Source organism: Gambusia affinis, linkage group LG22 (genome assembly GCF_019740435.1).
Source record: "Gambusia affinis linkage group LG22, SWU_Gaff_1.0, whole genome shotgun sequence".
Classification (NCBI taxonomy): Eukaryota; Metazoa; Chordata; class Actinopteri; order Cyprinodontiformes; family Poeciliidae; genus Gambusia; species Gambusia affinis.
Window position 1 is genome coordinate 3,720,551 of NC_057889.1, and position 11,440 is coordinate 3,731,990.

The 11,440-nt window shown below is 49.2% G+C and overlaps 1 protein-coding gene across 1 annotated transcript; it reads left to right on the plus strand.

Annotated features, from left to right (window-relative positions):
* Positions 1-1,165: 1,165 nt before the first annotated feature.
* LOC122825068 (membralin-like) lies at positions 1,166-9,667 on the plus strand (the record flags this gene model as incomplete). The annotated part of the gene is given in 11 exon segments (XM_044106137.1): positions 1,166-1,477; positions 1,550-1,655; positions 1,856-1,969; positions 2,038-2,160; positions 2,252-2,329; positions 2,332-2,351; positions 3,358-3,415; positions 3,490-3,573; positions 3,666-3,798; positions 8,752-8,851; positions 8,950-9,667. Coding segments are annotated over 11 exon segments (1,710 nt in total), but the record flags the coding sequence as incomplete, so codon positions are not given.
* Between the last annotated feature and the right edge of the window lie 1,773 nt (positions 9,668-11,440).

The following is an 11,440-nucleotide window of genomic DNA, read 5'->3' on the forward strand; positions in this document are numbered from 1 at the left end:
ATTTGACTCCACTGCGCCCACTAGGTCAATCAATCCGCTATATCTCCGCCGTAAATGGACCCGATCTGCGCCAGATTTTTGTGAGTCGTCGGAAGCGCTGCCGAACGCATTGCGTGTGTCGTGTGGCGGCGATCAGGCGGGAAAGGTTCGACGGCTCCGCTGCGGCGGTAGGGCGCCCGGCTCTGGAAACGGTGCGAGAGCTTCCGCGGCTGCTGTAACTCCGCGGTGGCCGGCGAGCCGGAGCAGCGCTTGCTGCGAGGGCCGCACGAGGCTGCTTGCAGCTTTAATTGCTTATTTTTTCTGATGTTTCCTTTATAGACTTTAGTAACATGATTTTCTCTGTTCCTTTAATATATTCTGGAGTTTAGATAATCTCCTGTGTTTTCTGATTGACATCTGATGGCGTTGGGCCCGGCGCTGTTCTTCGCCCACTTGTAAAGAGGCTGGCCTTTGGGAGCGTGTGGATCCGCTCCTCCCAACACTAGGGGCGTCCTGCTGATGCGGCCAGTGGGTGCAGGCCAAGCAGTAGTTTCTGTTTTTTGTTGTGATTTTGGCCTGGTGAGACCAGTTGTCCTATTTTCACTTCTTTCTGTGGCTGTAGGGTCTTTTTGACTTTTTGCTTTAGTCTGGTATTGGCAGAGGCTTTGTGGGCCCGGCAACGGGTCGGCCCGCTGCTGAACCTTTTCTGTTTGATCGTCTCATCAGCTCCACCCTTCTGTTCATACTTTGGGGTTTCGGTTTGGACACGGGAATTGAGGGTACCTAAATTTGTCTTTTTCTTCCAAAAAAGTTCAATGTAGCTGAACAAAATAAGGATTCAAAAAAAAGGGTAAAAAAAAGAAGAATGTTTGAACCCTAACTTTTGAATCCCAGCCGTCTCCCTGATGTCCGCCAGCCGTCTCCAATGTCCTGATGGGGCTGGAGGAATGGTGAACCTTGTGTGTTTGGGTCCAGAACGTCCTGCTGCTTCCTGCCACGGCTCAGTTTCACCACATCCTGGACTTCCTCTCCCTTTTCCTGTTGAAGCTGAAAGTTGGTCTGCAGTGCATTGTGGGCGAAAGAGTCCTTACAGCCCTTCAACAATGACAAGGATCTGTTTGTTAGAACAGCTGGAGGTTTACCCGGAGGCAGCTCCTGATTGGCTAACCTCTTGTCCCTCCCTCTGCAACAGGCGCTCTTCGTCCTCTTCATCCTCGCCTACATCCATATCGCTTTCTCCCGCTCCCCCATCAACTGCCTGGAGACGGTGCGGGATCGCTGGCCGCGCGATGGCATCCTGAGGGTGGAGATCCAGAGGAACTCCAGTCGCGCCGCCGTCTTCCTGCAGCACTACGACTCCTCCGGCCTCCAGGGGGAGCTGCAGGCCGAGGAGCGGCAGGCTGAACCAGGAGGAGGAGCAGCAGTGGCCGGGATCAGCCTGGGAGAGGAGGAGGAAGAGGACGACGAGATGACTGTGTTTGAAAACAGCTCAGTGCAGGTAAGTTACTGTCTCCTCACCTTCCTGTCCTCACCCGCCTGTCCTCACCTTCCTGTCCTCACCTGCCTGCAGTTTGAACTGGACATTGAGCCCCGTCTCCAGCCGTCTGTGATTGGAGGAGGCTCTAGAGGAGGAGCCAATGACAGCCAGGACGTGTCGTTTAGCCCCCCCTCTAAAGGTATGCAGCCGCTGCAGGACTCAGTGTCTGAGCTGGAGATGATGACCAGAGCAGGTAAACTCACCTTCACCTTCTGTCAGTCCTCCCCCTCACTTAGACTCCCTCCCCTCAGTCGATGGAGAGATCTTCTTTCTATGGCTGATTATTTACTTCGGGTTGTTGTTGTTTACACCCTGCTGCTCTCGTTGTCATGGTTACAGTGTGGCCGCAGGACGAGTACATCGTGGAGTATTCCTGGAGTATGGCTTCCCTGCGGCTATATCGCGAGAGCACCAGGCAGAGACTCAACATACCCGTCATGGTCGTCACTCTGGGTCAGCTGCCACGTCACGTGATCCCGCTGATCCCGCTGACCCCACTGACCTCTCTGCGTTCTGTGCAGATCCCATCAAGGACGAGTGCTTCGGAGACGGATTCAGTCGCTTCCTGCTGGACGAGTTCCTGGGCTACGACGACATCCTGATGTCGAGTGTCAAGGCGCTCGCTGAGAACGAGGAGAACAAAGGTACTGAGGCTCCGCCCACTCTGACCACCTGTGTGTAATCTACCTGGTACCAGGTAGAGGTGGCTGTCAGTAGCTCTGCTCTTCTCCGCAGGCTTCCTGAGGAACGTGGTGTCTGGAGAACATTACCGCTTTGTCAGCATGTGGATGGCCAGAACGTCGTATCTGGCTGCCGCGTCATCATGGTCATATTTGTACGTTTACTCTCGTTTCTGATGTTAAAATGCTGCTGGAAATATTTCGTCTTTCACTTTTTTACCAACAAGAATCTGGAAGAGGAGAAAACAAAAACTCTGTAAGAAGTAAAGCTGAATTAAAACTGCAACTGAATAAAAATTTAATAAACTACTAAAATTAAAATGATTAGAAACATGGCCAAAATGTTGGCCATTTTGACCTGTCAATCAAAAAGAAATCAAATTGTTTGTCCATTCCTACAGCGCCTTGTGAAAGTATTCAACCCCTTTGAACGTTTCAACCTGTTGCTCCTTTTCAGGCTTCAAACATAAAGATCTAAAACATGCAGCCGATGGTCTCAGGTTGTGCTTAAAGCTCAGAGAGCATCATGAAGACCAAGAAACACCAGGACAAGTTTAAAGCAGGATTTAGAAACAGAAAGATTTCTCCAGCTTTAAACATCTCAAAGAGCCCTGAGCAGGTCATCATGTTGAAATGGAAAGAGTGTCAGACCAAATCCACCGAGACCCGCCGTCCCTCTAAACTTTCATCTGGAACAAGGAGAAGATCAGAGATGCAGCCAAGAGGCTCATGATCATTCTGGATCTACAGAGATCTACAGCTGAGGCGGGAGAGTCTGACACAGGACAACGACCAGTGGACAGTGGATTAATAATTTTAACAGATTTTATTTAAAATCTCATTTAGAAAAAGATATAGAAAAAAAGTTTCAAAACTAAAAACCTAAAAGCTCATTATTTTATCAGCTGGTCAGAAATTATCATCCCAGATTTTACTGAATAAATATTCTGCGAGAAGAAGGAAAATATTTCTGTTTAAGATTAAAAAGCTTTGACTTAAGATTGGCATCTTAAGTCAACTAGAAGTGGACCGGCTGCGGCTAAACAACTCCTTCTGTTGTTTAGAAGAACAGAAGGAGTTCTTCTAGAACCCAGATCAGCAGAATTATTTGGATTCAGAACCGCTCACAAAATAAAGTCGTGTCTCGGTTCTGTCTTTCAGACGCTGTCGGTGTCGATGCTGCTCAGATACTCGCACCACCAGATCTTCGTCTTCATCGGTTTGTTTACGCTGCTCGGGCCATTCCGACCTGGTACAGCCTGGTCTGGTTCTAATCTGCTCTGTGTGTTTCAGTGGATCTGCTGCAGATGCTGGAGATGAACATGACCATCGCTTTCCCAGCAGCCCCTCTGCTCACCGTCATCCTGGCCCTGGTTGGTGAGTTCTGCATTGGTTCTCCTTCTGAACTGGTCTGGATTTACAAACCGTTCTGGTTGTTTTGTATCTGTGATGTCACTTCTTGTTCGCAGGCATGGAGGCCATAATGTCAGAGTTTTTCAATGACACGACCACGGCTTTCTACATCATCCTGATCGTCTGGCTGGCCGACCAATATGATGCCATCTGCTGCCACACCAACACCAGCAAACGCCATTGGCTGCGGTGAGTCCCAAGCAGGAAACCGAAAGAAGCAAAAGAAAATGGGAAACAGAAGAAACAAGAAGCAGCGGGAAATAGCAGGAAGCAGAAAGAAGTAACAGGAAACAGCATGAGAAAACAGGAAGTAGCAGGAAACAGAAGGAAGCAGGAGAAGCAGGATATAGGAGAAAACAGAAAGCAGCAGGAAACGATATGAAGCAGCATGAGAAAGCAAGAAATAGCAGGAAGCAGCAGGAACAGCCTGCTCTGATTGGTCAGCTCCCTTTCAAGACGCATCCCTATCATACTTGTGCTAAAACATGTGTGTGTCCTGATCCAGAGTTCTGACTGGTCAGCTCACCTGGTAACCATGGAAACTAGTTTCTGATTCAGTACAGATAAATGTCAAAATTGTGGATTTCTTCCTCCTGAAGAGAAAGTTTTGATGGCTCCGTTTGGTTCCAATAGTTCATATGGTTCCAATGATTCTGTTTGATTCCGATGGTTCTCTTGGCTCTGGTTAGTTCTGTTGGTTCCGATGGTTCGTTTGGTCCAGATGGTTTATTTAGTTCTGAGGGTTCCATTTGGTTCTGATGTTTCCTTGTGGTTTCGTTTGGTTTCATTTGGTTCTGTTTGGTTCCGATGGTTTGTTTGGTTCCCACAGTTCCGTTTGGTTCCGATTGTTCCTGGTGGTTCCCAAGGTTCCGATGTTCCGATGGTTCAGTTGGTTCCGTTTAGGTTCGTTTGGTTCCTATGGTTCATTTGGAACACATGGTTCCGTTTGGTACAGATGGTTCTTTTGATTTCATTTGGTTCCAATAGTTTGTTTGGTTCCCATAGTTCTGATTGGTTTTGTTGATTTGTTTGTATCCATACATTTGAGTGATGGGTGGCGGCCGAGTAAGGGGACCCTGACGGTCCGATCCTCGGTTGCAGAAGCTCTTGGGATGTGGAATGTCACCTCTCTGATGGGGAAGGAGCCGTAGCTAGTGTGTGAGGTCAAGAGGTTCCAGCTAAAACTAGTCGGTCTCGCCTCGACGCATGGCTCTGGTTCTGGAACCAGTTTCCTTGAGAGGGGTTGGACATACTTCCTCTCTGGAGTTGCCCAAGGTGAGAGGCGTTGGGCAGGAGTGGGCATACTTGTTGCTCCCCATCTCAGCACCTGTATGTTGGGGTTTACCCTGGTGAATGAGAGGGTAGCCTCTCTCTGCCTTCTGACTGTCATTTGTGCTTACGGGCTGAACGGCAGCTCAGATTGCCCACCCTTCTTGGAGTCCTTAGAAGGGGTACTGGAGAGTGCCCCTACTGGGGACTCCCTTGTTCTGCTGGGGGACTTCAACGCTCACGTGGGCAATGACAGTAAGACCTGGAGGGATGTGGTTGGGAGGAACGGCCCCCCTGATCTGAACCCGAGTGGTGTTCTGTTGTTGGAATTCTGTGCTTGTCACGGATTGTCCATAACGAACACCATGTTCAAGCATTAGGGTGTTGTGCACTTGGCACCAGGACACCCTAGGCTGCAGTTTGATGATTGACTTTGTCATCGTTTCATCGGATCTGCGGCCATATATCTTGTACACTCGGGTGAAGAGAGGTGCGGAGCTGTCCACTGACCACTACCTGGTGGTGAGTTGGCGCCGCTGGTGGGGGAGGATGCCGGTCAGACCTGGCAGCCCAAACGTGTTGTGAGGGTCTGCTGGGAACGTCTGGCGGAATCCCCTGAGCTTAAATTCCCATCTCTAGCATAACTTTGAACACACAGGCGGAGGTGGGGGACATTAAGTCTGAGTGGACCGTGTTCCGTGCCTCCATTGCTGAGGCGGCTCATCTGAGCTGTGGCCGCAAGGTTGTTGGTGCCTGTTGCGGCGGCAACCCTCGAACCTGCTGGTGGACACCTTTGGTGAGGGAAGCCGTCAGGCTGAAGAAGGAGTCCTATTGGGCCTTTTTGTGGGACTCCAGAAGCAGCTGATGGGTACCGGCGGGCGAAGCGGCATGCGGCTCAGGTGGTTGCTGAGGCAAAAACTCGGGTGTGGGAGGAGTTTGGAGAGGCCATGGAGAAAGACTTCCATACGGCTTCTAGGCGATTCTGGTCCACCATCCGGCGTCTCAGGAGGGGGAAGCAGTGCAGCAACAACACTGTCTACAGTGGGGATGGTGTGCTGCTGACCTCAACTCGGGATGTTGTGGGCCGGTGGGCAGAATACTTGGAAGACCTCCTCAATCCCACTAACATGCCTTCCATTGTGGAGGCTGAGCCTGGGGACTCTGGATTGGGCTCTCCAATCTCTGGGGTCGAGATCGCCGAGGTGGTTAAAAACCTCCTGTGTGGCAGGGCCCTGGGGGGGGATGAGATCCGCCCGGAGTTCCGTAAGGCTCTGGATGTTGTAGGGTTGTGTTGGTTAACGCGACTCTGCAATATCGCATGGACATTGGGGGCAGTTCCCCTGGATTGGCAGACTGGAGTGGTGGTCCCCCTGTTCAAAAAGGGGGACCGGAGGGTGTGCTCCAATTACAGGGGGGTCACACTCTTCAGCCTCCCTGGCAAGGTCTATTCAGTGTTTCCTGGAGAGGAGGGTCCATCTGATAGTCGATAGTCAGGAAGAGCAGTGTGGTTCTGGTTCTCGTCGTGGAACACTGGACCAGCTCTACACCCTCAGCAGGTCCTGGAGGGTTCTGGGAGTTCGCCCAACCAGTCTACAGGTGTTTTGTGGACTTGGAGAAGGCGTTCGACCATGTCCCTCGGGGAGCCCTGTGGGGGGTTCTCCAGGAGTATGGGGTACCGGGCTCCTTGATACGGGCTGTCAGGTCCCTGTATGACCGGTGTCAGAGTCTGGTCCCCATTGCCGGCAGTAAGTCGGGCTCGTTTCCGCTGAGAGTTGGACTCCGCCAGGGCTGCCCTTTGTCACCGATTCTGTTCATTACTTTTATGGACAGAATCTCTAGACCAGCCAAGGTGTTGAGGGGATCCGTTTTGGTGGCCTTAGGATCAAATCTCTGCTTTTTGCAGATGATATGGTTCTGTTCACAGCCCAGTGTGAAGTGGCCGGGATGAGGATCAGTGTCTCCAAATCTGACACCATGGTCATGAGCCGTAAAAGGGTAGAGTGCCTTCTCTGGGTCAGGGGGGGTGTCCTGCCCCAAGTAGAGAAGTTTGAGTATCTCAGGATCTTGTTCACGAATGAGGGAAGAAGGGAGCGGGAGATCGACAGGCGGATTGGCGCAGCGACTGCCGTCAAGCGGGCGCTATGCGGTCCGTTGTGGTGAAGAGAGAGCTGAGCCAAAAGCGAAGCTGTCGATTTACCGGTCGATCTACGTTCCCACCCTCATCTATGGTCATGAGCTTTGTGTAACCCACGTTGCATTCAAGGACTAACAAGATTTTAAATAATCCGATTTTAAATAGTCTAGCTAGGTTCGGCTACGAGAGGAGATGGCGATTTGTAAAACACAGAGACCGTAAGATGGTGCAAATTGGTGAGTTGTATTTACAATATATATATACAAATTAGTCCATAATTTGAAGCAAAAAAAAATTATAATAGAAAAATTAAAGTCCTTATGCCAAGGACGACCACCAGTCTTTGTTGATGATGGAAAAACCCAAAATAGTCCACTTCCTTCAATGGGGACTTGAGCTGATCCTCCAACTACTTCGGAAGAGTGTTTCCAGATGATAAGTCTTGTGTTTCTGGATCCGCTTATTGTAGCTCGCCAGTCTGGTCAGTAAACCAGACAATCCTTGCTATGGTCAAGGTTCCTTCAGCCACTCCTTTCGTGAGGGATCTCCAACGCACCTGGCCTGTATAAACAGGCCTAATTAATCAGTTACATGTACAGAAGTTTCATAAGTAAATATAACTTATGCAACTAATATTGTTACGCAACAAATCAATATACAATCATAATAGGCAGGAAGACTAGCGCTAGCATACTAGCTCGATCCACACTCACCAGTTCCTCTTGACTAACTGTGATTCTGGCAACGCGTTTGGTTGAGCGATCATCCAGCTGCATCAGAGTCCAGCGCTTTCTGGCTGAGCTGCGATTTGCAGCCATATCAACTGTGCTGTCAATTTAGGACGCTGACGTGCAGCTGTCACATGACGTCAGAGCCGCGCGAGAACACTATTGTTCTCGCCTGGTTGGTGTTAAACAAATTAAAGGGGAGAAAAAAAAAGATTTTAATTAAACCTTTAAATAAAAATAAATAAATAAAATTAAATCTAACAAAATGGAAAATAAAATAAATAAACTAAATCTAATACAGAAAAATTATCCTGGTTACATTTGGGACATGACCAAAAGAACAAGATTGGAGATATAAGCGGCCAAAATGGGTTTTCTCCGTAGGGTGTCTGGGCTCTCCCTTAGAAAGAGAAGCTCGTCATCTGGGAGGGACTCAGAGTAGAGCCGCTGCTCCTTCACATCGAGAGGAGCCAGTTGAGGATCATCTGGTCAGGATGCCTCCTGGGCGCCTCCCTGGTGAGGTGTTTGGGCGTCCCACTGGAGAGGAGGCCTGGGAAACCCAAGACACGCTGGAGGGACGATGTCTCTCTGCTGGCCTGGGAACGCCTTGGGATTCCTGGAGAAGCTGGAAGAAGAGACTGGAGAGGGAAGACTGGGCCTCCATACTGAAGCTGCTGACCCCACGACCCGACCAGGATAAAGGGAAGAAGATGGATGGATGGTTCATGTGGTTCCGTTTGGTTCCATTGCTTCTGATGGTTCTGAGGGTTATGGTAGCGTTGTTCCTGATGGTTCTGTTTAGTTTTCTTGGGTTTCATTTGGTTTCGATGGTTCTCTTGGCTCTGGTTAGTTCTGTTTGGTTCCGATTAGTTTTGATGGTTCATTTGGTTCGTACTGATGGTTCCGAAAGTTCAGTTTGGTTCTCATGGTACCATTTTATTCCGTTTGGTTCCCATGGTTTAGTTTGATTCCAATCGGTTCTGATGGTTCTGTTGGTTCTATTGGGTCCAGGTTCTTCTACCTGTACCACTTCGCCTTCTATGCCTACCACTACCGCTTCAACGGTCAGTACAGCAGCCTGGCTCTGGTCACTTCCTGGCTCTTCATCCAGGTAAGGTCCCTCCTCTTCTCCTCTTCCTGTCAGCCGTGAGGTTCCGCCCCTTCCTGCCCAGGTTGGCTCTGATTGGCCGGTTCTCTGTCTTCCTGCAGCACTCGATGATCTACTTCTTCCACCATTATGAGCTTCCTGCCATCCTGCAGCAGATCCGGATCCAGGAGATGCTGCTCCAGAACCAGCAGGCGGGTCAGAACCAGACTGCTCTGCAGGACAACCTCAACAACAACAACGCCAACCCTGGGCCGGATCCAGCTGGGACTGGTCAGTCAGCAGACAGCACCGTTGAGCCACCACAGGCCGAGCCGCTTCCATCATCCTCTGTGGCGGTGGGCGGAACCGGCGAGGTCAGAGCTGAGCTTAACTGGGTCGCTCAGACCGCCGCTGTCATCACAGAGGCACTCGGCTCCTCCGTCGACTCGGGAGAAAGTCAGGGATCAGCAGAGATCAATGTTGAGTTCTGGATGGGTGGGGCAGCAGGTGAAGCTCCTGACGGCACACTGGAGAATAAAGCTCCAGGGGGCGGAGCTGAAGCCTCACCTGGTGATAGCAGGCGTCAGGGGGCCGAGCCTTCTGAAAGCCCAGCCCTTAATACAGACTGCCCCGCTCCTCAGAGCTCGGGTACAGACAGCGAGTCACCTGGGCATCAGAGCTCCGCCCCCCGCGGCATGTCATGAGCGTCCAGGTGAACTGATGACTTCACGGCACTAGCTGAAGGCTATGGACCGTCAGCTGATCACTGAGCTGCACTTTACTCCAATTAATCAATTAATTAATTAACTGATCCATCAATTAACCAATGAATGAGCTGATCTGAGGTAGCCCCGCCCCACCCGACACTCAGCAGGATGACCTTCTTCGAGGTGTGACCAATAGGTGAGCTGAGATTCTGACCCTTCTGGACACCCACAGCTCTGAACCGGTTCTCCTGAGGGATGATTGAGCCGTCAGGTTCTGGTTCTGACCCGTTCTGTTGGACTGAAACCCAGATGGAACTTTAATTCTACTTTTATTGTGTAGAACAGGAAGATGCTGATTGGCTATTGCTGATTAAGCTCCGCCTCTTTGAGGCGTGTCTTGTGTTTACGTATTCAGGCTGCATGAGTTCACCTGTTCAGAACCAGAACCTCATCACCTCCATGTTCTGATTGTGACATTGAAGGCGGGGCCTCGTGGTGGGCGGGCCTGTGTGGTTCTTGATGCCCTGCTGGTCGACTGGAGTGTTAGGAACCAGTGGAACCAGTGGAACAGGTAATGCCTCCTGCAGACGGATCAGACTCACCTGAAGGTCAAAAATAAAGAGTTGTGGAACCAGCTGGCTTCCTGTGGTCTGTATCTTACCTGGTGACCGGGTCAGAACCGTGACCCAGTTTGAAATGGCTGAATGCTCTAGAAACAGATGACCCGGTTAACCGAGCTGGAACCAGGCAGAACCTGTTTGGATTGGGCCGGGCCTGCTAGGCCAGTCTATTTCTGATTCTGCTGATAGCCCAGAGATGAAAGTTGGTGAAGGTTAGGGGTTATTTAAAAGTTCGGGTTCATTTAAAGGGCCAGCACTGTGATTGTAGAGCAAAATCAGCTTCCTGTTGTAAAAATGCTGCATTACATGTGGCTGAAAGGGTCCATGATGAGTTGAAATAATCGACTCTAATAGGGAAACATTTATTTTGGATGTAAAAACAGTACAGTGATGCTGTTTTCATACATTTTAATAAAATATTGTCGCATGAAAGTCGCCATGTTGTTCGCTGCAGCTGGTGTTTGCTGCTGCTGCTAACTTCGGCTTCATAAATGAAACCATGAATGTTACGGACTGGGTGACCTGTGTTTCCCCATCAGATACCATTCCTGCAGTGACGTGCGGTGAGGTTCATGGCTGGTGAGGCAATCAGATTTACAAATATAGACCTCCAGCATGTTATTGTTTACATACCGAGATTTCACGCACGCAGACAACGCTGGAGCGCATAAACTATTCTTTTACATGCCATGCATATAGCTGCGCGGCCACGGTAAAATAATTCCGTTAATGAAACTCGGACATGTAGGCCCTCTAGTTCTGCTAACAATGTGGACCGGCTGCAGTCAGCAGTCCGATCATTAGAACATTCACACACCTGCTATAAACTTACTGCATCTCTGGCAGTGCTGTTTATATTATATACATGTAGGGATGTAAGTAATTGAGTAATCTATCGATTATTTTTATGATTAATCAGGTAATCAGATAAAAAACATTTTTAATGAAACATTGGTAAATCTAACATAACAGCAGTATTACTATCGCATATCAACATCAGTCCAATTTTTCACATTTGAGTTTCCCTAACAATAACTTTTCTGTAGTTTAGAAAATTAACCTGTAACAATAATAGCCCACTTTCAAAGTTAAACCTGAAGAAAAGTGACACAAAAATCAATAATGAAAAAGCAATAAAAATATAAAATTATAAAAATTGTCTATGCTCCAGCTTTCCGTTTATGCATTCATCTTTAGTCAATTTAATAGTTTAACTCTGACCTTGCCCAGACATTTATAGCTTTATGTTCATGTTAGCGAAAGTTTTTGACACCTTCGTTCGTCAC